The sequence below is a fragment of the Rattus norvegicus genome, chromosome 16, assembly GCF_036323735.1.
Source record: "Rattus norvegicus strain BN/NHsdMcwi chromosome 16, GRCr8, whole genome shotgun sequence".
Lineage (NCBI taxonomy): Eukaryota > Metazoa > Chordata > Mammalia > Rodentia > Muridae > Rattus > Rattus norvegicus.
The window spans coordinates 57,682,439-57,707,247 of record NC_086034.1 but is presented as its reverse complement, the minus strand read 5'-3'; the positions used below and the strand labels follow the sequence as shown (position 1 = coordinate 57,707,247).

The 24,809-nt window shown below is 42.1% G+C and overlaps 1 protein-coding gene across 1 annotated transcript in view; it reads right to left on the bottom strand.

Moving 5' to 3' along the window:
* Nucleotides 1–5,898: 5,898 nt before the first annotated feature.
* The window catches only part of Asah1 (N-acylsphingosine amidohydrolase 1), a 31,423-nt gene continuing 12,512 nt past the window's right edge, over nt 5,899–24,809 (bottom strand). The window contains exons 2-14 of the mRNA NM_053407.3: nt 24,019–24,065; nt 19,804–19,894; nt 18,955–19,041; nt 16,771–16,849; nt 14,557–14,631; nt 13,039–13,084; nt 11,930–12,074; nt 11,316–11,370; nt 11,128–11,209; nt 8,730–8,861; nt 8,512–8,635; nt 8,055–8,111; nt 5,899–7,032 (exon numbers count right to left, since the gene is read on the bottom strand). Of these exons, the coding sequence (NP_445859.2) occupies nt 6,943–7,032; nt 8,055–8,111; nt 8,512–8,635; nt 8,730–8,861; nt 11,128–11,209; nt 11,316–11,370; nt 11,930–12,074; nt 13,039–13,084; nt 14,557–14,631; nt 16,771–16,849; nt 18,955–19,041; nt 19,804–19,894; nt 24,019–24,065 (1,110 nt within the window). The 3' untranslated portion in view covers nt 5,899–6,942. The remainder of the gene's footprint in view (nt 7,033–8,054; nt 8,112–8,511; nt 8,636–8,729; nt 8,862–11,127; nt 11,210–11,315; nt 11,371–11,929; nt 12,075–13,038; nt 13,085–14,556; nt 14,632–16,770; nt 16,850–18,954; nt 19,042–19,803; nt 19,895–24,018; nt 24,066–24,809) is intronic.

Genomic DNA, 24,809 nt, shown 5'->3' with positions numbered 1-24,809 from the left:
CTTAAATTATGAAATGAATATGAGAAGTATGAAGGAAACTATACACCTAATATTCAAAGGTACAGACTTTCCAGACAGTCTATCAGCATGCTTTATGCCTGAAATTACAACCTACAATTCTTGACCAAGTCTTACTGACATCTTCAGTTTCTTTTGTTTTTGAGGCTAGCTCAGGCTGGCCTCAAACTAGCAATGTAGCTGAGAATGTCCTTGAACTCCTGACGTTCTAAGATTAGAGACATGTTATCAAACTTGACATTAATTTTTAGGTACTGTAAATAAATTTAGAAGCATAACCAGGTGGTAATTAAAATTACATTTAGTGTGTGTGTGTGTGTGTGTGTGTGTGTGTGTGTGTATGTACACCATGACACATGTGGAAGTCAGAGGACTACTTCATGGAGTTGCTCTCTTCCTTTGCCATATAGTTACCACAGATTGAACTAAAGTTATCAGGGCCTAAGTCACTCAACCATCTATTGGTATTGGGTAGTAATTTCCTTTAAAAATACTTTCATCTTGTGATGCCAGACGTTGAACCCTAGGTAGACCTCACACATACTAGGCAAATGCTTTACCACTGAGTCACACTCCCAACCTATGTGATAAAATATAAGGCAATATTTTACAATCATTCTAGAAAATTTCAGAAGCTAAAAATACATTTGAAAACCAATGGCATAGAAACTGTATGGTATTGGTACAGAGACAGGCAGATAAACCAGTGGAATAGAATTGAAGACCCAGAAGTGAACCCACATACCTATGGTCACTTGATTTTTGACAAAGGAGCCAAAACCATCCAATGGAAAAAAGATAGCATTTTCAGCAAATGGTGCTGGTTCAACTGGAGGTCAGCATGTAGAAGAATGCAGATCGAACCATGCTTATCACCCTGTACAAAACTTAAGTCCAAGTGGATCAAGGACCTTCACATCAAACCAGATACACTCAAACTAATAGAAGAAAAGTGGGGAAGAATCTCAAACACATAGGCACTGGAGAAAATTTCCTGAACAAAACACCAATGGCTTATGCTCTAAGATCAAGAATCAATGAATGTGGTCTCATAAAACTACAAAGCTTTTGTAAGGCAAAGGACACTGTTGTTAGGACAAAACGGCAACCAACAGATTGGGAAAAGATCTTTATCATTCCTATAACTGATAGAGGGCTTATATCCAAAATATATAAAGAACTCACGAAGTTAGACTGCAGGGAGACAAATAACCCTCTTTAAAAGTGGGGTTCAGAGTTAAAGAATTCACAGCTGAGGAATATCGAATGGCTGAGAAGTACCTAAAGAAATGTTCAATATCTTTAGTCATAAGGGAAATGCAAATCAAAACAACCCTGAGATTCCACCTCACACCAGTCAGGATGGCTAAGATCAAAAACTCTGGTGACAGCAGATGCTGGTGAGGAGAAAGAAGAACACTCCTCCATTGTAGGTGGGATTGCAGACTGGTACAACCATTCTGGAAATCAGTCTGGAGGTTCCTCAGAAAATTGGACATTGAACTACCTGAGGACCCAAGCTATACCTCTCTTGGGCATATACCCAAAAGATGCCCCAACATATAACAAAGACACATGCTCCACTATGTTCATAGCAGCCTTATTTATCATAGCCAGAAGCTGGAAAGAACCCAGATGCCCTTCAACAGAGGAATGGATACAGGAAATGTGGTACATCTACACAATGGAATACTACTCAGCTATCAAAAACGATGACTTTATGAAATTCGTAGGCAAATAGATGGAACTGGAAAATATCATCCTGAGTGACGTAACCCAATCACAGAAAAACCCACATGGTATGCACTCATTGATAAGTGGCTATAAGCTCAAATTACCCTAGATGCACAGAACACATGAAATTCAAGAAGGATGACCAAAATGCGAATGCTTCACTCCTTCTTTAAAAGGGGAACAAGAATACCCTTAGGAGGGGATAGGGAGGCAAAGTTTAGAACAGAAACTGAATGAACGCCCATTCAGAGCCTGCCCCACATGTGGCCCATACATATACAGCCACCAAACTAGATAAGATGGATGAAGCAAAGAAGTGCAGGCCGACAGGAGCCGGATGTAGATCTCTCCTGAGAGACACATCCAGAATACAGCAAATACAGAGGCGAATGCCAGCAGCAAACCACTGAACTGAGAATAGGTCCCCCGTTGAAGGAATCAGAGAAAGGACTGGAAGAGCTTGAAGGGGCTCGAGACCCCAAAAGTACAACAATGCCAAGCAACCAGAGCTTCCAGGGACTAAGCCACTACCTAAAGACTATACATGGACTGACCCTGGACTCTGACCTCATAGGTAGCAATGAATATCCTAGTAAGAGCACCAATGGAAGGGGAAGCCCTGGGTCCTGCTAAGACTGAACCCCCAGTGAACGGGATTCTTGGGGGGAGGGCGGCAATGGGGGGAGGATGGGGAGGGGAACACCCATAAGGAAGGGGAGGGGGAGGGGTTAGGGGGATGTTGGCCTGGAAACCAGGAAAGGGAATAACATTTGAAATGTAGATAAGAAATACCCAATTTAATAAAGATTGGGGGAAAAAAGAAAACCAATGGCTTTTCTTCCACAGGTAAATAAACACTTAAAGTCTTACCGATTACCAACAGTTATGCCCCACTGAGTGTGCATTTTTGGAACAGTCTAAGCCACCAAGTCGGACGCTTCCATGTTAGCTGCAAAGGTTCTACTTGTGGTCTGGGCCAGATCTCCCAGGATCCAATGCCTCTCTAGCTCCCATTCATTTCTCAAAAGTGCTGTATGCGTAGTTCCATAAACTCTAAACTCTTCTAAATGCTCCATAGGCCTCTTGTCACTTAGTGGTGACATTTTCAGAAGGCCAGGTCTCAGACACCTGCTTGATCTTGCTCAGCCTTTCTAGGGAAGCAACAGCTTCAGGTGTCACTGCTCCAGTAAGAGCCACAACCATTATTAAGGCAGGTTGAGGTCCTCAGAGAAGAAGGGGGTAGGGTGAAAGCTAGATCTGTTTATGTAGACTTCCACTACATAAAAACCTAGTTGGCTCAGACCCCATTGATCAACAGGGCAAGTGATTTACATCAATTTACTTCATGATTTCTATGGAAAGGTACATCAGTCACTTTGACCTACCTTCAGAGAAGCCTCTGAGGAGGCAGTTGTCCCAAGGGCTTACATACCTGAATCTTAGCCCAGCAGCTCCAAAGGGCTCAGTGAGCAGTATCTCAAGGGGCATCTGTAGCATAGGTGCAACACAAGGTCACAAGAACCATGAAGAGTCTTAGGATCTGACACTGCTTGCAAGCTAACCTCATGTGGCCTGCCACACAGCCTGATGGTTGGTGGCACTCCTGGTGAGTGCAGGACCTCTGGTCATATCAAGAAGCATAAGCCATTTGCATCTGTTCTGCTTGCCCTCCCTCCCAAGTCCCCTAAAGAGACAATGCATAAGCCAAGTGGGTGCTATACTGCACATGATCTGTACCACAACTCTGGCATTTCAAACTGAGGAAACTACCAGAAGTGCTTGGAGAGCTACTGTCTACTAGTCAATTGATCTGACTTTTGCCCTGGAGAAAGACAATCTTTATTATTCAAAGCAAACCCTTTCAGCATCTGATTAAAATCTTCACATGGTATGTAGAATGGCCATAGAAAACTGCCCGAGCACACCAGTCTGCTCTGTGGCAGCAACTGGCTAAGAAACCTTGCTTTCCCAATCCAAGAGGGAGGACATCCCCAAAGGCTGACAAGTTGTACTGATGTCTGACAGCCACACCTCACAGTATGAAGTTCTGTTGGATTTACTTGCCACATCCTGCATCCACAACTCTAAGATGGTGAATGTAAATAAATTTACACTAATAAGGACTCACATACTCTGTTATTACAGAAACAAGTGCCTAGGCTTTGCAATTCAATGACGTAAGGAAGATGAACTTGGTGTTTAATGTACTGCTGCGTCAGTCACAGAAAGAGTAACATTCTTAAATTCAGAATTCCCAAAACTAAATACACCTGAGTTTGTAAAAGTGAAACCATGTGTCCTCTTAAGATAACACATTATCAGAAGTTTCTGATCTCAAAAGGTTTCTGATCCCTACAGAAGCCAAAGTGTTTTGTGAAGAAGCAGCAGATGGCAAAGCCAAAGTAATGGCACACTCAGCCTGGTGGCTCGGGCCCCAGGAGCTCAAGCAGAAGCCTCCCATGGAAGGCCTGCTTGTTGTGCTACTTGTGGTTGTGAAATAGTGTCATGATAGAAGCTCAAGAGTTGAACACCTCTGGCTCAAATCCCAACTCTGATCCCTCCTGTTCATGTAACTGAGCAACTCAACCTTAACTTTTCTCCTTGTCAAGTAGGCCTTCAAGCATAACGGGTTTGTTCAGAAACAAGCTGGAGCACGTAGCACTGGTTCTGTTACAAAGCCTAATGCCCAGATCTGGGTATGTGTACCTGCTACCAAGGTGGGCTTTCCTAGAGCTCTCTCTTATTTTCAGGGAGATACTACTCATCTGTATTTTCCTCTGCATATGTGTATGCATGTGCATTACATGATTGCCTGGTACTGGTGAAAGCCAGAAGAGGGTGTTGGATCTCCTAACATTGGAGTTACAGAAAGTTGTAAGCTATTATTTGGGTACCGGGTCATAATCCTGGGTCCTCTGCAAGAACAATAAGTGCTGTCTGTCCGTCCATCCATCCATCCATCTATCCATCCTCTATCTATCTATCTATCTATCTATCTATCTATCTATCTATCTATCTATCTATATCATCTATGTATCATCTATTATCCATCTATATCATCTACCTGCCTGCCTGACTGACTGTCTGTCTGTCTGTCTGTGGGTATTAGGGATTGAACCTAGGACCTGATGAGTACTTGGTTAAGTGTGGGACTCCATATTAAATCATACTCCTAAACCCAGTTTGATGGCTCATGCCTGCGTGTCAGCACTCTGGAGAACGAGGCAGGAGGATCACAAGTTTGAGGGCAGCCAAGGTTTCCAAAGAAAACCAAAATTAATATTAATTAATATTAATACCTTAATAGCAGGTAACTTATTTTCTATTTTGGATCCAATCTGAGTCTTAATGTCCCTGAACATTAAGCAGGGGAAATGACTGTGAACACTTTGCCTACCATTTTCCTGGTCATCACTCTTTAGTCTAGTTGTATGTAAGCACCTATATCAAAGCACCGTATAAATAAGCTTGGTCTACATACACTGTCTACAAACTGCTTCACTTCTAAACGATGCTACCTAAAGCTAGTCCAAGTCATTGACTTACTGCTAGGCAAGCAGTCTGTAGCAATCAGAATGTTAGATGCTATCAAGGCCTACTGAATATCATCAAATGGATCAGTTCTACCTCATTTCATTCTTAGGAGAGGGTCAAAATTGGAAGCTTTTTAAAATTTAATTAAATCTTATTCTATTTTTATTATTTTGGTTTTTTAAGACTATCCCATGTATCCCAGGATGGCCTTGAACTTCTGATTCTTCTGCTGACACCTCTCAAATTCAGATTTTAGTCATGTACCACCTTGTCCACCTTAGTATCTTACGTTAACACAAAACCTCATGAATTCATGTTCCTTCTCTAAAACAATCTTGGTGACGCTGGCACTGCGGAAGCAGCTGTGTGCAGTCTCAGGGGGAAAAGCTGCCTTTGTAGGCCTGCAAACTGGGTCGACACTCCTGGGTTAAGAGGTAAGTATTAGTCATGGCAGATTGTGACCATTTAAGTCATATGTGTAGCAACCTACTTGCATAACCCTTGTTGTTTAATCTAGATATTATGTTCAGCTTGTATCTCTTGATAATAACCCCCCACCCTCAAACCAACACAGACACACACCCAGTCAGCATGCATGAATGCTGACATGGCTGACAGTGACTGTTTATTGAGCATCATGACACAACTGAGACTGTCCAAAACTAAATGGGTACAGTCTGCCACAAAATACATTTCACTGTCAATTGTGAAAATTAGGAAGATAACAAGTTCTGTTCGAAGTTTTCATAAATACATTGATTTCTGAAAAATATTGTTAATACTATATTGTATGAAAATCTAAAAAAATATGATTAGAAGGAAAAAACATTAAATTGATTATACATATAAGAATTTAACGGGTTGGGGATTTAGCTCAGTGGTAGCGCACTTGCCTAGCAAGCGCAAGGCCCTGGGTTTGGTCCCCAGCTCCGAAAAAAAGAAAAGAAAAGAAAAAAAGAATTTAAAATAATGAGTTTGTGCTAAGTTCTTGAACTCAAGTTTTTGAAGTGTTACTGGCAGGCAAAATAATTAGGAAAAAGAGAACACTTATTCTTTAAAAAAAAAATACTGCTTTTATAATGGTTATTTTATACTCCTCCAAAATACCATTTCCAGAGTCAGAGGTCTATTGATTGCCCATTAAAATATGTGTCAAATATCCATCTGAGGAACTCCAGCCAAGCATAGTGATACTGCACTGCTGTCACTAACAGCAAAGGTGAATGACATGGTGGTTCTAAGAGAGAACCAGGAAAAAAGAAAGCTACTGGTGTACAGAAAAACATAAATATGTAGATTAAAAAAGAAAAGGTGAATGACTTTTACATTAATCACACAGGGCACTGGATTAAACACCATCAGAGAACCTTGATGGGTTCCATAGAGGTCAGGTTACCACTTCCTCAGTGTCGAAGTGAAATGAACTGGCAATTTCTATCTACATGGCGTCCCTTAAAGGATTTACCTATAAGTGGAAGTGATGATGGTGATCAAACCAAACAAACAACAAAACATCTGTAAACAACAGAAACATGAGGACAATCATGACTAAAGACAAGAGGCCTTGAGTCTTAGCCTATGGAAGGAGACCAGGCATGCTGGAGAACACATCTTCAGGTCTGAGTATGTCTGTCCTGTATGCTGGCTGATGTGTGCTCACCAGCCTATACAAGGGTCTGGGCAATCTCGAAGGTGGCTTTCAAATTGATCTTTGGTGACATCTATCAAGGTTGTGAATACAGTCAGCTGAAAAAAAAAAGAGTTATTTTCATTTTAAAGATATTTTCAAGTCTAAGATTTGTGTGTACATATTAGCCCCCCCCCACACCCCCAGGACTAGCTTTATAATGATATTTAACAGTAACCAGTAAACACTTTGGCTTTGGCTGTGCTTACCCTCAACCCATTTCCCTTACAGTAAACAAAACTGCAGGCATGGGGTAACAAGCACACACCAATGCCTCCTGCTCATGCAGACCATACAGTGCACCACACCGTGCAAACACATGGAAACACCATGCAAAGCAGAAATGGTAGCTTGACCGAGGTAAATCAAGGAGGGCAGTCCCTGGTTATTTGTGAATGCTAAAGGGAAGGGCTTGTTCTAGAAGGCAGAGGCAATGCAGCCTGTTTATTTTAGGAAGACTCAGGCAAGAACAAAGAGAAGGGGCTAGGCAGGGCACTGTCCATCAATAACCTCTGTACAAAGAATGACTATCCTAAGTGGGCTGGTTAGGTTTCTCGTTTATACTTCAGGGAAACATAAAGCTATAGAGATGCCCCACCCTGGTAAGACATAAGGCTCGACCTGAAAATGAACCTCATGGTCTGCTGTCCAGTCAAGCTTTAGGTCTTATCAACAATACAGTGTAATTTCTGACACAGAAAAGTCAAACTAGACTTAGTCCAATGCCATGCAAGCAAAGCTTAAACGACACTGACAGCATTGCCAAGTGAGGCACTCAAAATGCATTTTAAAAGCTGGATGTTAAAGCTGAGAGAGATGGTGATTGCCTGCATCGCCAGCACTCAGGAGGCTGAGGCAGAGGACTGCAGGTCTGAGGGCAGCCTGGGGTAAAAGTGAGTTGAAGGCTGGACTTTGGGATACAAGACTCTGCCTCAAAACATGAACTGATGAATAAACAAATAATAAATCCGAAGTTGGACCCAACGCATATGCTCGAAATGATCTAAGGCAAGAGAGAAAGACAAAGCATATATGCAGATTCTTGTCTGAAAGCTGTACGTATTTGTGTGTATGTACATACCTTGTTGAGGACAGGTTTTGTTGATAGAACATCATAGATGGTAGCAAATGACAGATTCTAAGATAAAAAACCAATTGTGTTCAGTGGGTTAAATACAGAACTTTGGTCGCATTTATGCATTCAAATGGGTCATTAAAAACTAAAACATTTTTCAGTCTTCAAAGCCATGTCCCTTAAACACTGCTGGAAACAAAGGTGACCGTTCTAATGTATCGTTTTTTTCCCCTCTTTCCTCTGGCTTTGAAATGTATTTAACTTTAAAGAATGGTGCTTGACATTGGTGTAAGGAAGGAAAATTACAGCCAAAATTTGCTCCTTAAGTTCAACAGCAAAAGCTCCATAGGTGTGTCAAGAGCAAGTAATAGGGTGCAGACCCCTCAAAACCAAATGAGAACACTAGGACCAAGATGACCTTACTGGGGACAGTGTCTTTCTGTGTATGACAGTGCGCATGTACCTTCTGTGTCGTGTGATTTAGACACTTCTTCGCAGGTGTTCTGCGGTCATCAAGAAACAAGGTGTTTTTCCACCGGTCATAATTGGTTTGTACCACGTACCATCTGCCATGCTTAGGATCAAGTCTAGATACAAAAAGAGATTCCCTCTTAGGTTTCACGTTTGCCTGGGCTCTTGGGTTTTTGTTTTTTCTTACTTTGCTTTATCAAATATACTTACTCATAGACGTCTAAAGACTCTTTTCTTTCTCGTGTAATCACACAACCTTCTCCAGACTGGTTGCCTCCCAGGATAAAATATGCTGGGGCCGTTATCTTGGTCTTGGTCAATATATTCTTGGCTTCTTCATAACTGTATAGAAACATTTTTAAAAGTAAGCATTTTTATTTGAGTGCTGTGTGTTAGTTGTAGAAACTAAAGGGAAATAGGTACCTGAGGCCCCTTATGGAGTTATTTAGCTGAATGTGGACACACACACAGCAACAGTTAAAAGTTTTCTGAATGTGCAGTGACCAAAAATGAGTTCTAAATCACATTTAGTGTGAACTAAATGGGAAGCGCTTTGGGAGTGCCGTCCTGAGCTGCGTGTGCGACTTCCCTGCAGCCTCGGTTCTGAGTGTGCACTTTGCTCTGCTCTGGCCAACACTTTATTTAGCCCACACTCAGGATAGCAGCTGGAATAAAATGTGCCGTTATGAATTACCATACCTCCTAGTTCTTCTGCTCATGTGTAAAAATGGCTTAATTATGAAAAACCCTTTTAATAATGTTTACTGTTATTCCACAATTGTAAGTAAAAAACTAGTTTATCCTTGGGTTGAATTTCATTAGAGGTTTTAAAAAATACTACTGTGCACTTGTGTACGCCTGTGTGTGTGTGTGTGTGTATGTGCACGTGTATGCAGCCATGGGAGAAGGCATGGGCCTGTGGGACTGGAGTTGCAGGTGGCTGTGAACTACCATATGGGTGGTGGGAGCCAAAGGGGGGACCTCTAAAAGAACACGTCTTCTTCACCACTGAGCCATCCACCGCTCCAGCCTCTAGTTTTCAAACTTTCTAATTGAGTTGCTTATGGGTTTAATAAAAAATAATGTGAAATGAAATTTGGCTACGGATTATGACTGAACTTTCAAAACAGCATTCTGAACACTGACAATCAACTCTGAAAATGAGGATGCTCTACATCCTGTGGTAACAAATATTCAGTCAGATTTAATTCTTATAAAATAAAAGGTACAACCATGACATTAGTATGCACATTCACTTTTGACTTTAATGAATGGTTTTAACGTGCATTCATTTATTTACGGTAATGATTTGATATATTACAGTAAATATATATATATATATATATATACACATATTTTACATACCATATACTTGGAAACAAAGCATTTTTAGATAAAAAAGAGCTTCATGGGAAAGGCTGAGGAAGCACCTCATGAGAAAGTGCTAGGCAGCATGTCTTAAAGCCAGGTAGTAAACAGTAATCTAGGAGGACCAATGATCTGTATGTGGGAATTTTAGGACGACCCCTAACCTGAAGGAGATCTCAAGAGTCATGCTCTAGCGTTTCTACCCATGCATTTTATTCAACAACAAAAGAAAGGGAAATATAATTACAGCGCTGGGGAGGGGCTGGGGCGGGGGCTCAGTTGGTAGAATACTTGCCTAGCATGCACAGAACTCTGGGTTCCCTCTACAGCACCACATAAACTGGGGGTGTGTCTGTTAATCATAGCACTCGCAAAGTAGAGGCCTACTGATCAGCAGTTCAGCGTCATCATTGGCTACATAGTGAGTTTGAGACCAGGTCAGAATAAATTAGATCCTGCCTCGAGAAAACAACAAAAGTACACATACATACAAAACACCACAAGGCTGGAGAGCAGTTTTCCAAACTTGGGGAGCAGTAACTTTGAAAATTAGGACTATTAAGAACTGGAGTGTGGGCTGGAGAGATGGCTCAGCGGTTAAGAGCACCCGACTGCTCTTCCAGAGGTCATGAGCTCAATTCCCGGCAACCACATGGTGGCTCACGGCCATCTGTAGAGAGATCCGATTCTCTCTTCTGGTGTGTCTGAAGATAGCTACAGTGTACTTGTATATAATAAATGAATAAAAAAAAAAAAAAAGAACTGGAGTGGATAATCAAGGAAGACAACCAACTTGTATTCCCTGGAAAGTGTTAGAGAACAAGATCGATGCTCATTTAGTCCAAGACATAATATGTGCTTAAAGACAATGCAGTACTGTTCAGCCATCAGACTGCAACTTCTACTTTATAGAATTTATAATTTTCCCATGGCAAGAAATTATATTACCATCAAAGATTTTACTGAATATCATTTCTGATGCACACGGTATAATTTTTTGGAATAATTTTTTTGGATACCTTTTCTAGTGTTGATATCTCTAATATCTCTAAATAATTAAATTCATCGCTTTGATAAGAGAGCACAGAGCACACAGAAAACAGGAATAATTCCATGTAAGTGTCAAAGAATCACCAAAGAAATGCACTGAATGAATGTGAAACTGGGGCTTGGCAAATATTTTTATATTTTAATGGGTTATATAACAGATATTTGATAATAAAGCAAGAAGTCACCTTACCTTGTGCTATTTTCCAGAACTGATCTAGTGATAAACCCTACCCATTGGGCATTTTTCTTTCCAAACATCCATTCTAGGATACCTGGGAGAGAGGAAATGCAGACAGTGTCACAGGCCTGAGGAGGTTGGACTACTGCCCTCCTTACAAAGCCTGAGATTCCCATCGAATTTCCAGACATTCCACTCACCCAGATAACCACCATTTAAACTGAAACGTTCATTCAGTGTAAGACTTAACAGTCCCTAAGAAAAAGACAAAACAATGCGGTCAGAATTGCCGATCTGTGTGCCAGGACAGTAGTATGCAGTAGTACCTGTCTACAGGGGAATGCGGTGTGAGTTAGGAAATCAGCGGCCACACGCTTTGTAAAAAAAAATGAGGAGCAAAAAGCCATGAACTGATGTGACTTGCCTAAGTGAACGAGAGCCTCACGCCTGACACCCACGCTTACCCTGAGACCCTGAGAGCCAGTCACATGCTTTCTATCCTCAAAGGAGCAGACACAAGATCCTTTCTACCTTTCTGTGCCATGATGTCTCATAGTTCCAAAGTGACAACGACAAGGGCATAAAGTAGAGCTTCAAACTCTTTGTCACTGTGTAGCCCTGGCTGGTCTGGGCATCACTATATAGGCCAGACTGGCCTTGAACTTGCCGACATCAGCCTCCCAAGTGTTAGGGTTGAAGAAGTGTGCCATCGTGCCTACCTTCACATTCTTTTTCTGGCCTCATTTTCTTAGACTCCCAGACAGTAAAACCAGGACACAAAACTGCTTATAAAGATACATAACATATTTCTTACTGGTTTGAATCCTGTCAACATGCCCACGTATCCAGCGAAACTTGTAGCCTTGAACACAGTCTTATTGTTCCTCTGGAAGTCCAAATTCACTGTTAAAGGCTTTAATTCTTCTGTCACCACCCAAGTGTTGTTGTTAATGTTCCACCTAACAAAGACAAAAGTCACTGACATTAAAGACAAAGACGGAGGTGAGAGTCCGGCATGACATCCAAGATGGCTACAAACTTGTAATCCTCCTGACTCAACCTTCCAAGGGCTGGAGTTGCAGGCCTGAGATACTATGTCTGGTTTACTGGTGCTTTTTCTACCTGGCCACTTAGGATCAACCTTAACAAGACTTTTTATGAGTGTGCTATGGTTTGGATTTGAAATGTTACAGGCCCAGTCCTCAGCGCACTGATGTTCAGAGGTCAGACTTTAAGAGGTGATCAGATTAATCCACTGATGGGTTAATAAGCTGAGAGACTACCGGGAGACAACAACAACGTAGGAGGACACGGAGGACGTGGGTCCTGTATGAAGGAGGCGGGGTCCTGGATGAATACCCTTGGAGGGTCCATTGTCTTTACTGCATTCCGCACTTGATGAGGTGAGCAGCCTCCTCTGAAACCTGCTCCAACCAACACGATGCTCTGAGGCCTTATTAGCTTTAGAAACAGAAGAGCCAGGTGGCCATGGACTGAAACCTATGAACTGTAAGCCAGAATAAACTTCTTCATCCAAGTCAGGGTGGTTCTGTCCTTTTTCCAGGGGGTAAAACTCGATGCAGAGAAAAGCTGATTAACTCTGGTCACATAAAGAGTGAGCCCTAGATTCAAATGAAGATCTCTAATTAAAAAGCCATAAAATGACAGACTTCTCTAAAGCAGTAAATGAAAACAAACATCTGTGCCCTTCAAGCATGGTCAGAATTTCTGTTCAGTAGATGTAACTTCTGAGCTATGCCTCCTCAGAGACTGAGACGCGTACTCAGTGTGCCTGCCCTCCTAAGACTAAGGAGTCCAGTCAGCTTCACTCTTGGTCGTCTTCTGCACACGAGGGGCACCTACTCTTCACCAAGGAAACACTAGAGTCTTATGTAGTGAAAGGATGTCAGGTTGCTTACTTACCCAAGAAATATTCCAAAATCCATGTTTCTTCCATGTAGTAAATGACCTATGAAGAGGAGAGTGACAGAGACACGCATCTACAGTTAAGATAAAATACAATGGATTCTTAACACAGATGGACACAGGCAGATGTCAATATTTACATCCACAATGGTTTCGCCAAGCAATGTAAAATAGTTAAGGCTAGTAGCCAGAAAAATCCTTAACAAGTTCAAACTGGTATTACTACCACACATTAGATATCACGGTATCTAGTATCTGAGGTTAGAGGACTCTAGATACAGATACGGAAACAGAGCAATGGTTATTCCTTGGACAGCTACAAAGCGATTCTACCAGGATGTGACCTCACAATATGACTTACCCAGTTACAGATGGGCATCTCAAGTATTAGGTGTAAGTCAATTGTCAGGGTGAACGAAGGGCAAGTCACCTGTGCCGTGCATCTTGGTGTCCAGCCAGGAAAAGATAGGAAAGTGAAGCTCTCATACATAGTGCGTGTTAGCTGGGAAATTATGAGACACTGTTTGTTCTGAGTCTCTGGAAAAGCATCTGTCAGTGCCTGTGGTGATTTGAATAAGAATGGCCTCCTCAGGCCCATGTATTTGGATGCTTAGTCATCAGGGAGTGGCCCTATTTGAGAAGTATTAGGTGTGACCTTGGTGGAGCAAATGTGTCACTGGGGATGGGCTTTGAGTTTTCAAAAAGCCCACACCAGGCCCAGGTTCGCAATCTCTGATTCTCTCTCTCTCTCTCTCTCTGTGTCTCTCTGCCTCTCCCTCCCCCTGCTCCCCTGCTCGGAGATCAGTATGTGAAGTTCTCAGCTATTTCTTTAGTACCATTCCTGTCTGCTGCCAAGCTTGGTGATGACAATGGATTAAGCCTCTGAAAGTGGAAACAAGTCCCAATTAAACGTTCATTTTATAAGAGCTGCCTTGGTCACGGTCTCTTCATAGCAACAGAATAGTGACCAAGACACTGCCTCTGCACAGGTCACAGAGGACCCTTGTGAGGACTTCTGCTAAGTTACAGAGTGGGATAAATGGACTATGCAGCAAACACGAACATTTCTGTGAGGCTGGAGGGATAGGTGGCTCAGTGGCTAAGAGCACATGCTGCTCTTGGTGACAGCACAGGTTCGGTTCCTAGCACCCACGTGGCAGGTTTAACTGACTGTAATTGCAGTTGTGAGCAATGAGACGCCCTCTGCAGCCCCCTGGACTATCAGACATGCGTGTGGTTCACATACAACACATTTAAGCAAACACTCACACACCTAAAATGATCCTTTTTAAAAAAGAATGTTTCTAGTCTAGAGTACTTCTTCCACATTTTCCACACATTTCATTTAAAGTTTAATAAGCATTGTAGTGGTCTTAAAACAAGGCTAATTTTCAGTGCACTTAAAAGAATTTACCGGGATATACTAAACGATATGCAACAGACATAGCAAGCCTAGTTAGCACATGCTCTACCTGACTCTCAAAAACACACTGAATGATGTGCCCTGCCAATTACCTTTTCCATCTTCAGTTATGATCGATGTACACATGGTGAACAGTTCATAGAAAATGTTGAATGAAATAATCTCTCCTGTGGAGAAAGACAGGGCAGCGATTCACAGTGTTAACAACCGTGACATTGTAAGGAAAGTGCCATTCACCTTTTAATCTAAAGGGGTGCAGTTAAACGCTCTCCCTCTGTGCACAGCACGTTTTACCTCGGCCGAGTTTATTTTCACTTTATGTTTTGATGAATCTCACTCTTACCATGAACTATTAATCTATTTTTCCCTAGGGTTATTTATATTTGGTAATTACTTGTGATAGCTCTTTATATAATAAGACTTTCTTCTCATGTAGATGACACATAAAAAGTATATATTTCCAGTATGTTATTCCCCCCAACCCCCATATGTTATCTTTTTAAGTTTTTTTTTTTTTTTTTGACACAGGGTTTCTCTGTGTAGCCCTGGCTGCTGCCCTGGAACTGACTCTGTAGATCAGGCCAGCCTCAAACTCAGGGATTGGCTTCCTCTGCCTCCCAAGTACTGGGACTAAAGGTGTGTGTCACCACTCCCCAGCAGTTATACTATTTTTGTGTCTATTTAAATGTGCATTTATTAATGTGTACACATACATATGTATGTGTGTGTCACTGTAAGTGTAAGTTTTGCATGGTGCACATGTGGTGAGAAGAAAAATGTGAGTCCCAGGAATCTAGAACTTAGGTTGTAAGGCTTATCACAAGTCCTTTACTTGTTGATCAAACTCACTGGTCCTTACAAAAAACCCATTATTTAGTGAAGCAAAAGGAACGAAAGCACTAGCCAAGTCTGTTGAGAAAAAACGGAAAATTTCCACTAGCTCTCCTGTGAAAAGCACTGCTGGTTACATAAAATGCTGACTTGATGGCTTTGATTGGTTTTAGTGAGCAAAGCATTTTCCAACAAATGATACAAACTGAAAAACTGAAAGTGAAATCTTTCAAGAGCTGGGCGGGGCTGTGCATGCCCAGAATCCCACTGCCCCCCAAGCAGGAGCAGGCCCTGAAACTGAGGCCAGCCTGGCTACATAGCAGTGACTTAAAAAGGGGGAAGGTGATCCATGAAAATAGAAATTAGTAGGCCCCCCAAAAATCACTACCTAATTTAATAAATGATATATAATAATTTAGAATATATTATAGAATTATTATATCTAGATATATAATAATATAGAATAATTTGATGAACGATACATAAGATCTTTTCTCCCAAAATTAAAGAGATGCCTTTGAGAAACCAATACTTAAGCAGAGGTGTCATTAAATATATTTGTGATATTCTAATGTCATTTATAACATTGACTGTCAAGGTGGCAGGCTGATTCTAAAGCGTACGGAGTGCAGACGGCCAGCACAGCCCGGAAAATGCAGAAGCTGACACACAGCATAAAGCTTCAGTTACTGAGTTCACAAGGGACTGACACCGACAGACACAGAAGAAAGTTCACAGAGATAGGTCAAGATGCCACTCTGATACAAAGATAATCAATTTTAGTATATGCTTTATCAATTAGAAATATATGATGAATCCTTGACTAACGTTTTGCCTTTCCCCAAAATTGAGGAATATAGAAAAAGTCAAACTGAAAAAAAGTCAGCAGCTCACCAGGGAAATGTAGTGTCAATGTGAGAAAATTTAATTTCTCATGTTATGCTGTCAACAATCCTGTTCACTTTAGGAAATTGCCTGGAAGAATTTACAGGGCTGAGGGCATCCCTAGCTGCCCTGTGGCTCAAGAGTTCAGTTCAGGAGAAATCAGTGCATGCACCCATTAAAGAAACCAGAGCAGGAACGCACGCACGTGCACATCGATTTTGGCCCCACTGTTAATAAAGTCTGAAAACCAACCATATAGTCAGGAACCCGGAATGGCAGGGTTAGGAGAGTGCCGCAAATGCACAAACGCTCGGTTTTATGTCTAACAGGGTGAACGCAGAAGAGGGTTGGTTACTTGTGGAGGCAGCCTTGTCTGTGGATGGGCAGATGAAGCATTTTGGAGGACAGGAATTTCCTTCACCTTTTATGCGTGAGACGTGCATGCATGCATGAACGCATGTGTAAACCTTCAATGAGCTGTTTATATATTTAGGGTTTGTGCATTTCCTTGTATGTAGGACATCCAACTTCAACACGATTATGTCACAGGGTTTCATTAAATGTTTTAAGCATTGCAAGGCGAACTTTACCTAGAGGAATCCCAGTAACATCTGCAATCCCCCTCATTTCCTCTCCAAAAGGGCCAGGAATGCTGCCAATCAGACCAGGCTGAAAAGAAAGAAGCCAATGAACCCTGAACACTTGCTTTGCAATCTGGTTCTCTGACTAGAACGCTTTTTTTTTTTTAATGCATAAGTTATTTTAAATCATTTACATCGTGTATTTCTAAAGAAATCTATATAATGCTTCGTGTTGGACTCCTACAAGACCTGGGAGTCTCAGATTTTGTTTTCCTCCTGATCTTTGGCCCAGTTCCCAGAGAGGAGGGCACTGGAGTCATTCTACCTGCATGGCTTACGGTGACCCACTATCTAATCAACATAATGAGCAAAGTGTTTCTTCTTCACTCTTCAGCAGCCTGCAACGCTCAGCAGCAAACAGACAGCATTCTGCTGTTTCCCAGAACTGTCTGTCACTATTAGCGGCTGGTCCTAAGCTGCACACTTCGATTCAGTGTGGGAATAACACATGCGCAAATTCAATGACGGACACTGCCTCTTATTCTCAACCTCAACTGAGCACGAACATTGAGGGCACAATTTATATTCTCTCGCCCAGACAATGTGACTGAAAAGCCCTCTTTTCACTTTGTCTGCTTACTTATTTGTGTACCGGGTATATTCACACACATGCCATATAAGGCAAGTGGGAGGTCAGAGGACAGCTTGTAGGTGCTGCTTTGCTCCTTCCACTAGAAAGGCTCTGGTGATGGGCCCCAGACATCTGGCTTGGCACTAAGCTATCTCACTGCTCAGATTCTGTTTTCTGCATAAGGTGACCTCACTAAGCATACTATTTGTTTCCCTGTGAATTCAAAGCAGTGGGAGTGAAATGTTCCAGCCAACCTAACAACTATGACTTAACGACAAGTGTCAAATATGTCACTTTACAGAGAGTGATAGGTCATAGTCCTCACAGCCACCGTATGAAATAACTACTATTCCTAAATATTATCTTTCCAAATAAGAAAACTAAAGTTTCATAGCGGCATAACTGAGGCATCCTTAAAATGCAGTGATTTCAAGGGATCAAAAGCTGCACAACGGATTTTAAACCGTGGCATAAACTGCCCTGCTGCCTTCCTACTGACATTCAGAGTAGAGGAGGGTTTTGGTCCTGGGCACCTGAGGACTCACTTCCTTTTAGTTCCTACCAACTTTTATTCTGGGTGAATCTGCTACATGAAATGCATTTGATGACTGTGGTAAAGAGGTCAGAAGACAAGCATGAACAACAGGCCTGCTGGTTAGCAAGGGTCATTGGGAAGAGGACCAGATTTGCTTATCCAGTCTCCAGGACAAGAGCTTTCAACTAGGGCAGTTCTGTCCTGGAGGAGGTAGCAATGTCTCATGGGTTGTGTTGTTGTTGTTGTTGTTGCTGTTGTTGTTGTTACAACTGAAGGAGAAAGCAGTGGGTAGGGACCAGACCTGCAGCTAAGAAAGTATTCATTCCTGAAGTCATCAGTTCCCTGCGCCTGCTCTAGAGTCTTCCGGCCTCTCCATGGCCTGCACCTGCAGCAGAATCTGAAAGATGATGAGGACACCTTGGGAGGTTTGGGGCCAGTCCCTGACACCTCATTGGAGTCACTCATATTTAACAGGCGTTGAGAAATGCGGTCTTCCTGCAGGACTGGGGCTGGGGCTGGGGGTGGGGATTGGCTCAGGGAAGGCAATGATTTGGTGACTGCCTGGCCACAAGAAGCATTCAGCACAGTTGAGCTTCAAGGGTCGCAGTTACCAATGGACTCCACAGAATACACAGTTGGGCTGAACATGTCCTTTTATCTTTATTTAGAGAAAACTCTTTGAGTTACTCTGAAGCCTAAACTTTTCCTGTCTCATGCTGGCATCAAATCTGGGGCTTCGGACATACTTATGGTGGTACTCCACCATTGAGCTCTACTCTCAAGGGGAAAGAAACTAGGTTTTCGGTAGTACACGTGTATACCAAACTGTAAGAGCTCAACAGTTCATGCTCTTGATGCAATCTGTGCATTTTCCCTTTGCTCTAAGGACCTTGTGTGGACCAGGTAGGCCCTGTGGCTGCTGCTTCAGTGTCTCTGCCCCCCAAGTATCTCTCTCTTTTTTTTAATTCTCTACATTCATGTGCTTATCTATGTGTCCTTAAAGTTAATTGAAGAAAGTATTTCTTACCAACTTTTCATCCACCATCTGCATTATTTTTCCACTTGGCACAAATGCATTCACTAAATTCGAGATGGAATTCACTAAAGTTCTCAACTGAAAAAAAAATAAGACAGTAAAAAAGCATAAAGCACTGAGATTTAAGATTAAAATTGCTGTCACGAAAACAATGCAGACCTGGCTTGTTCAAAATATGTAACAGGACAGCACAGTTTGAAAGTGATTTCTGTGAGTATCCGAACACAGTTTTCTCTTTAAAGTAGCACTGCTTCTCAATCACTCAGGTGAAGGAAGAGTACAAAGGGAAGGAGAGACAAATTCTAAGCCCCAAAATTATAAAAGGCTACAGGGAAATGACATATTTCCCTCTGTCAATTACTATACACAGTAAAAGAGAATCAAACGTATACCTTTGAACGTTCAGTAGTAATTTTAAAGATTATTATTTTTATTTTATATGTATGAGTTTTCTGTATCTGTCCCATGTGCATGCCTCATGCCAAACAAAGCCAGGAGGGCATCGAAGTCCACTGAAGTAGACACTCAGGTGAGTGTGAGCTACGCTGTGGTGCTGTGAACTGCTCCTGGGTATCCTCAAGTGCTCTCAAATGACAACCCATCTTTCTGTCTCCCTTAGTAGTATTTTTGAGACAGCGTTTCACTATAGCTGAGACTGCCTTGGAACTCATTATGTAGACCAGGCTGGTCCCTAAACTCCTAACACTTGTCCCGCCACAGTCTCCCCAGGCACTTGGATAATGCGTGTAGGTTTCCATATGCAACTTATAAAGTAGTTTTTAAAAGGCAGAATTATATTTCATAAAGTCAGAACAAGAAGAGCCAACACTTATAACGTACCACAGGTGCCTTGTGAGCCAATAATTCATGCCATCTCTTGTAGGGTGGTAAATCAAGATTTATGGTGTACCACGGAACTGGTCCTCTATAGCTGCAATGAGAGGGCGCCATCTTGAAATGCAGAAGTGACTTTTAGAAGGAGGGTTATAGAGCTGAAAGGATGGACTAGACACATGGTCATGGCAACAGGATAGAAGTTAGTTACTCAAATCTGCAAAGAAATCAGAGTTGGCACCTGGTGCTTCAGCCCTCTTATCACATGCAATTTGAAATAGACTCAGAAAGCACAGAAGAGAATTCCACATTCTGAGCCAGCCCTAAGAATCCTGGTGGTCAGGATGCTGGGCTACATTGTGAGACCCTGACTCAAAAAAGAAAGAAAGAAAGAAATAATAAGAAAAAGAAAAATCATACAAATGAACGATTATACTTTCTGGAAAGTTAATATGACTTGGTGATATGTCAGTCAATTGTGACTTAGGCTACAACTTAAAATACTGCTGTCAGAAAATACCTACTTTGGGTTTTTTCCTAACTATTTGTAATAATTTAGTTTAGGCCCAGGACACTAGACTGTCTAGACACTAGGACACTTCAGCACTTGGGTTTCTAGTCTGCAATGCTCTGTCAGTGAAACACCATTGCCAAATTGTTCTCTTGTTATAGCTTCAGTGAGGTCACCTTGTAAGCCCAGAGTGGTAACAATACAAGCTTCCCATGATGGCCTCTGATTCTCCAAGGCAAACTCATCTTTCCCAGTCCTCTTGTGCACTCTTACCTGTCTATTCTGTCATGAGCACTCTCAAGTTCCTACTCACACACTTGGCAATCTCTGTTACTGGGGACGCAGCGATATTCAGCCATTATTAATAGGTAGCCATATTCCTAGTGAACAAACTATACAGTTGCTTCTGCTGCTACCGCAGCTTCATTTTCCGGCCTATTTTGGGAGCAGAGGCTGAGATGAAGCCTCATGTAGCTCAGGATGACCTTGAATTCAGGAACCTCAAATCCTCCTTGCTCCAACCAAGAGCTGAGATCACGGCCGTGCACCACCCCAGCTTCTCATACTTTTAAACAAACTGAAATAGGTTTCAGGGGTGCAGCATTCAACGACTTATTAGATTAAAAGCCAAATCGAAAAACATCCATCACCTGAGCCATTTATTACTTGAGAAAAGTACAGGGTACACTGATGTGTGCTGCAGTGCTACCTGGCTCTTAACAGATTATCTAAACTTATACTTACAGTCAGGGAGGGGTTATTTCCTGAAAGTCATTTACTGGGTCACTCTGTTTACTTTACTACTATGATATGTGGTTCTTTAAATCATGTTGGGACTTGGAATCCAGGTATGGGTGTAAAGTTTTATGAAACTGTTAGCCAGTATCCATTCATGTTATGATTTAGACGCAGAAAAAAAAGCACTCAATCTTGGAACTATACAATTAAATAAAACTACAGCGAATGAATTTCATTGTTCTTTTTCAAGTTCCTCAGTTCCTTAGAAGTTCTTTGGGGTGGGGTGGAGGAATCTTTTCATTATAGCAATTCTTCTTCTAATCATGTTCCTCATGCAAAATTGTGTCCCACAGTTTAGTGATCGGGACTCCACTTATGGACTGATAGAACTATACCGTCCCTTCCTGCAAGCTGGGCATTTGGATTTCCAGGTCTAGTTGCAGTAACGACACGTTATGCTCTTGGAACTATGGATATTGGTGACTGGCGCTGTCCTATCTAACAGAAACCGTGCATCCCAACTGCCTTCTATAAATTCCTGAGTCTTCTTCAGTTGAGTACTGGACAGGCCCAAGCATTTACCAAGAGGTAAGACGATCATTATCAGAGAGGATCAGACTTCTGTGGGACTAGAAACCCTGATAATAAAACCTCCAGTAATCAGAAGTTTCTGAGAACTGGTTTAAGAGAGTTACTCTAATAATTAAAGCGTGATTTAATCTTATATTTTTCTCACATAAAGTATCTTTTCTATGGTCTTCTTGTATTTAAGAGCTGTCCCTCTATTTCCTATGGACACAAAAGGTGTCCACCTCATGCGGGCAGTGGAGGTTACATGAAATGTGTAGAAAGTACTTAGCATTTGTGAGTAGTAGAGACTTCCGTAGGAGGTTTTGCTACTGTACCATAAACACGGTAACTGTCATGTCAATTTGAGATTTAGCATTTGCAAAGCCCAGTCACTGCAATCGTAATGGCATCGGAACCCTCCTGGCTCTCCAGGTGGCTTGTAAACTCGACGGGAGCGCCACATGGGGCGCAAGCGCACATGGAGCGCAGGTGCAGAGCACTAAGGAGCAGCAGAAGAATCGCTTAATGGGATGCCTGCCGGTGCTGCTGCAGGGTGGTGTGGCTCTGAGTTCCTAGACATCTGCACACCTGGGACTGGTCAGGCCAGACGAACAGGTGTCCCTGCCTCCTTCCTCCCTCACAGTTGCTGCTGCAGGCCACCAAGACCCATGCACTTGGCTGAAAAGGATGACCTCACAGGGCCATGAAGACACTCATCAATTAAAGGTACGCAAATGACATCTCCCAGATGTCAAGAGCTGTTGCCGTGCAGTTCAGAAAAGAAAAGGTTAGGAACAGGGCAGAGGATTTCAGTGTGGAAGGATGAGGTAGTGAAACAGGAAGAAATAACAGTAGAAATCGCAAGCAAAGAGAAAAAACACGTACGCACGCGTGTACAGCGTGCACACACACACACACACACACACACACACACACAAACACACACAGAGTAGCAAGCTGCATTATGTTTAATCAGGGAAGGTTTCCACTTTATAATGTAGTCTCAGATATCTATCTATCTATCTATCTATCTATCTATCTATCTATCTATCTATCAATCATCTATCTATCATCTATCTATCATCTAACTATCATCTATCTATCTATCTATCTATCTATCTATCTATCTATCTATCTATCTACCTACCTACCTACCTACCTATCATCTATCTTACATTTATAAGGTGGTAGGGGAAAGGCCTTTAGTACTCATTAAACGTTCAGGCAGTAAGAGCAGCCAGGAGACACAACCAGGAAGGCCATGAAGGCCAAGATGATGGAGAACAGGACCTTGCCTGAAGCTCTTCTCCTACATCTTCACATAGGGGAGTGTACAGAGGGAAGCTGGTAATCTCAGTTCCTCTTAACCAACAGCTACTGACACGGCGTCAGTAGGAATCGGCAGAGTATAATTTTCTACTTTACTACAAACAGCATCACTTGGTCGTTTGAAACCTGGTATTTCCTATGCCCGGACCACTGCATGATCTATACTGTTTGAGCCTACGTGGCTCCGCAGGTGGTTTGCAATCCAATCCAAAGGACGGAACGCACACATGGACAAACAGCACAACAGATACAAGCAGTCAGTGGGCATCAGAAATGCTTAAAGGGATGGCCACCGGCGACACTCCAGTCTCCCAAGGGTACCGGCAGAGGTTACTGAGAATACATGCATTAGGAAAAGGGCTGGTTGGAACTTGTAACATTACAAAACCCCAAAGTCTTGGCTATACTCCGCTTCTTCCACACAGCGCTGTACTTGTAGAGAGAGGGAAGGCCAGGGGCCAAAGACAGATGTTCCTTACACCTTTCTTTCCTCCTTCCTGCGTCCTGTTCCCTCTGGGCCTCTCGCCTAGCATGGCATATTTCTGAGACTTAATCCATCTCTAAGAGTTGGAAAGATGGAAATGTGAACTGAAACTGTTAGACGAAAATAAACCGTAGCTTCAGCCTTGTCCTAGGGCTTTCGATCTTCCTTTGCCTGAAAGCTTTATCAAGTCAAGGTTTATTTCTCCACTCTTTCATATACAGGTTCCACACATTCCAGTGCAGTCGGAGGGCTTATATACAGGCACCACAGAGTACCACAGCTCAGTGGGTGTGATACAATCCCTGTTTGTCACAGAGCAAGAGTGCTCCTGAGGGGACAGAGTGGTTTGGTGATGCGCAGGAAACCTTTGTTTTCCTAATAATTTCATGGGCAAGAAATAGACATTTTAATCAGATTACCTTCATTTCTGCCTTAGTCATATAAATACGACACACATATAAGGGAACCAAACCTTGTCTCCAGGTGGAAGAGCTGGCTTGGGTTTCTTTTACCTCTATTATTTCTAGAAGATTACTATAAAGAACAGGATGTGCACAGGACAGTGGTTTCATCATCTGAGCTCACTCACGTTGGTCCAGAAGGAGGATAAGTTGATTTTCTGCAATCTTCTGTCCACTAAAAAAAAAAAAAAAAAAAAACAAAACAAAACAAATAAAAATAAACATTTCACAAAATTATAAATGCTTTCTAGTTGAAGGAGCTTTTTGAAAAAGTATAATTACGAAAAAAACATCCTCTTAAACTGTTTCACTATTTTTGCTTGAGATAGGGTCTCCCTCCCTATATAAGTCAGGCTGGCTTCAAATTTATTATTTTGTAGCGCATTCATGCCGACCTCAAAATCATCATCCTCCTGCCTGGGTTTACTGAGCACTGAAATTACAGGCATATGTGCCAACCACTGGAATTCAATACCTTTTAAGAAATATTTTATTTCATATATTTTAACATTTTATCTGCATGCATGTGTACCTTATGCACGCCTGGTACCTGAGGAAATCAGAAGAGAATGGAGGAATCCCCAAGACCTGAAGCTACAGATGGTTGTGAGCTACCATGTGGGTGCTGACCTGAACCCCATCCTCTGTGAGAGAAGTATGCACTCTTCCTTCTGTGTTATCACCTGGCACCAGCATTTTAAAATAAAAGCCTCACCTCTCAAATCCCCAGATCCTCACTGTTTCCTCTCAGTTTACACAAAGGCAAGGTGTTACATTGTATTTTACATTGTTATACTGAGTAAAGAAGTGTGAATGGAGATGGGACATATCTCTACGTGGTAACACAGCTAATCACCCAGAGTCAGAGGCTTGATGGGAAGGAGCTTTATTTTGATCTCTGAGGCAACTCTATGGCCGC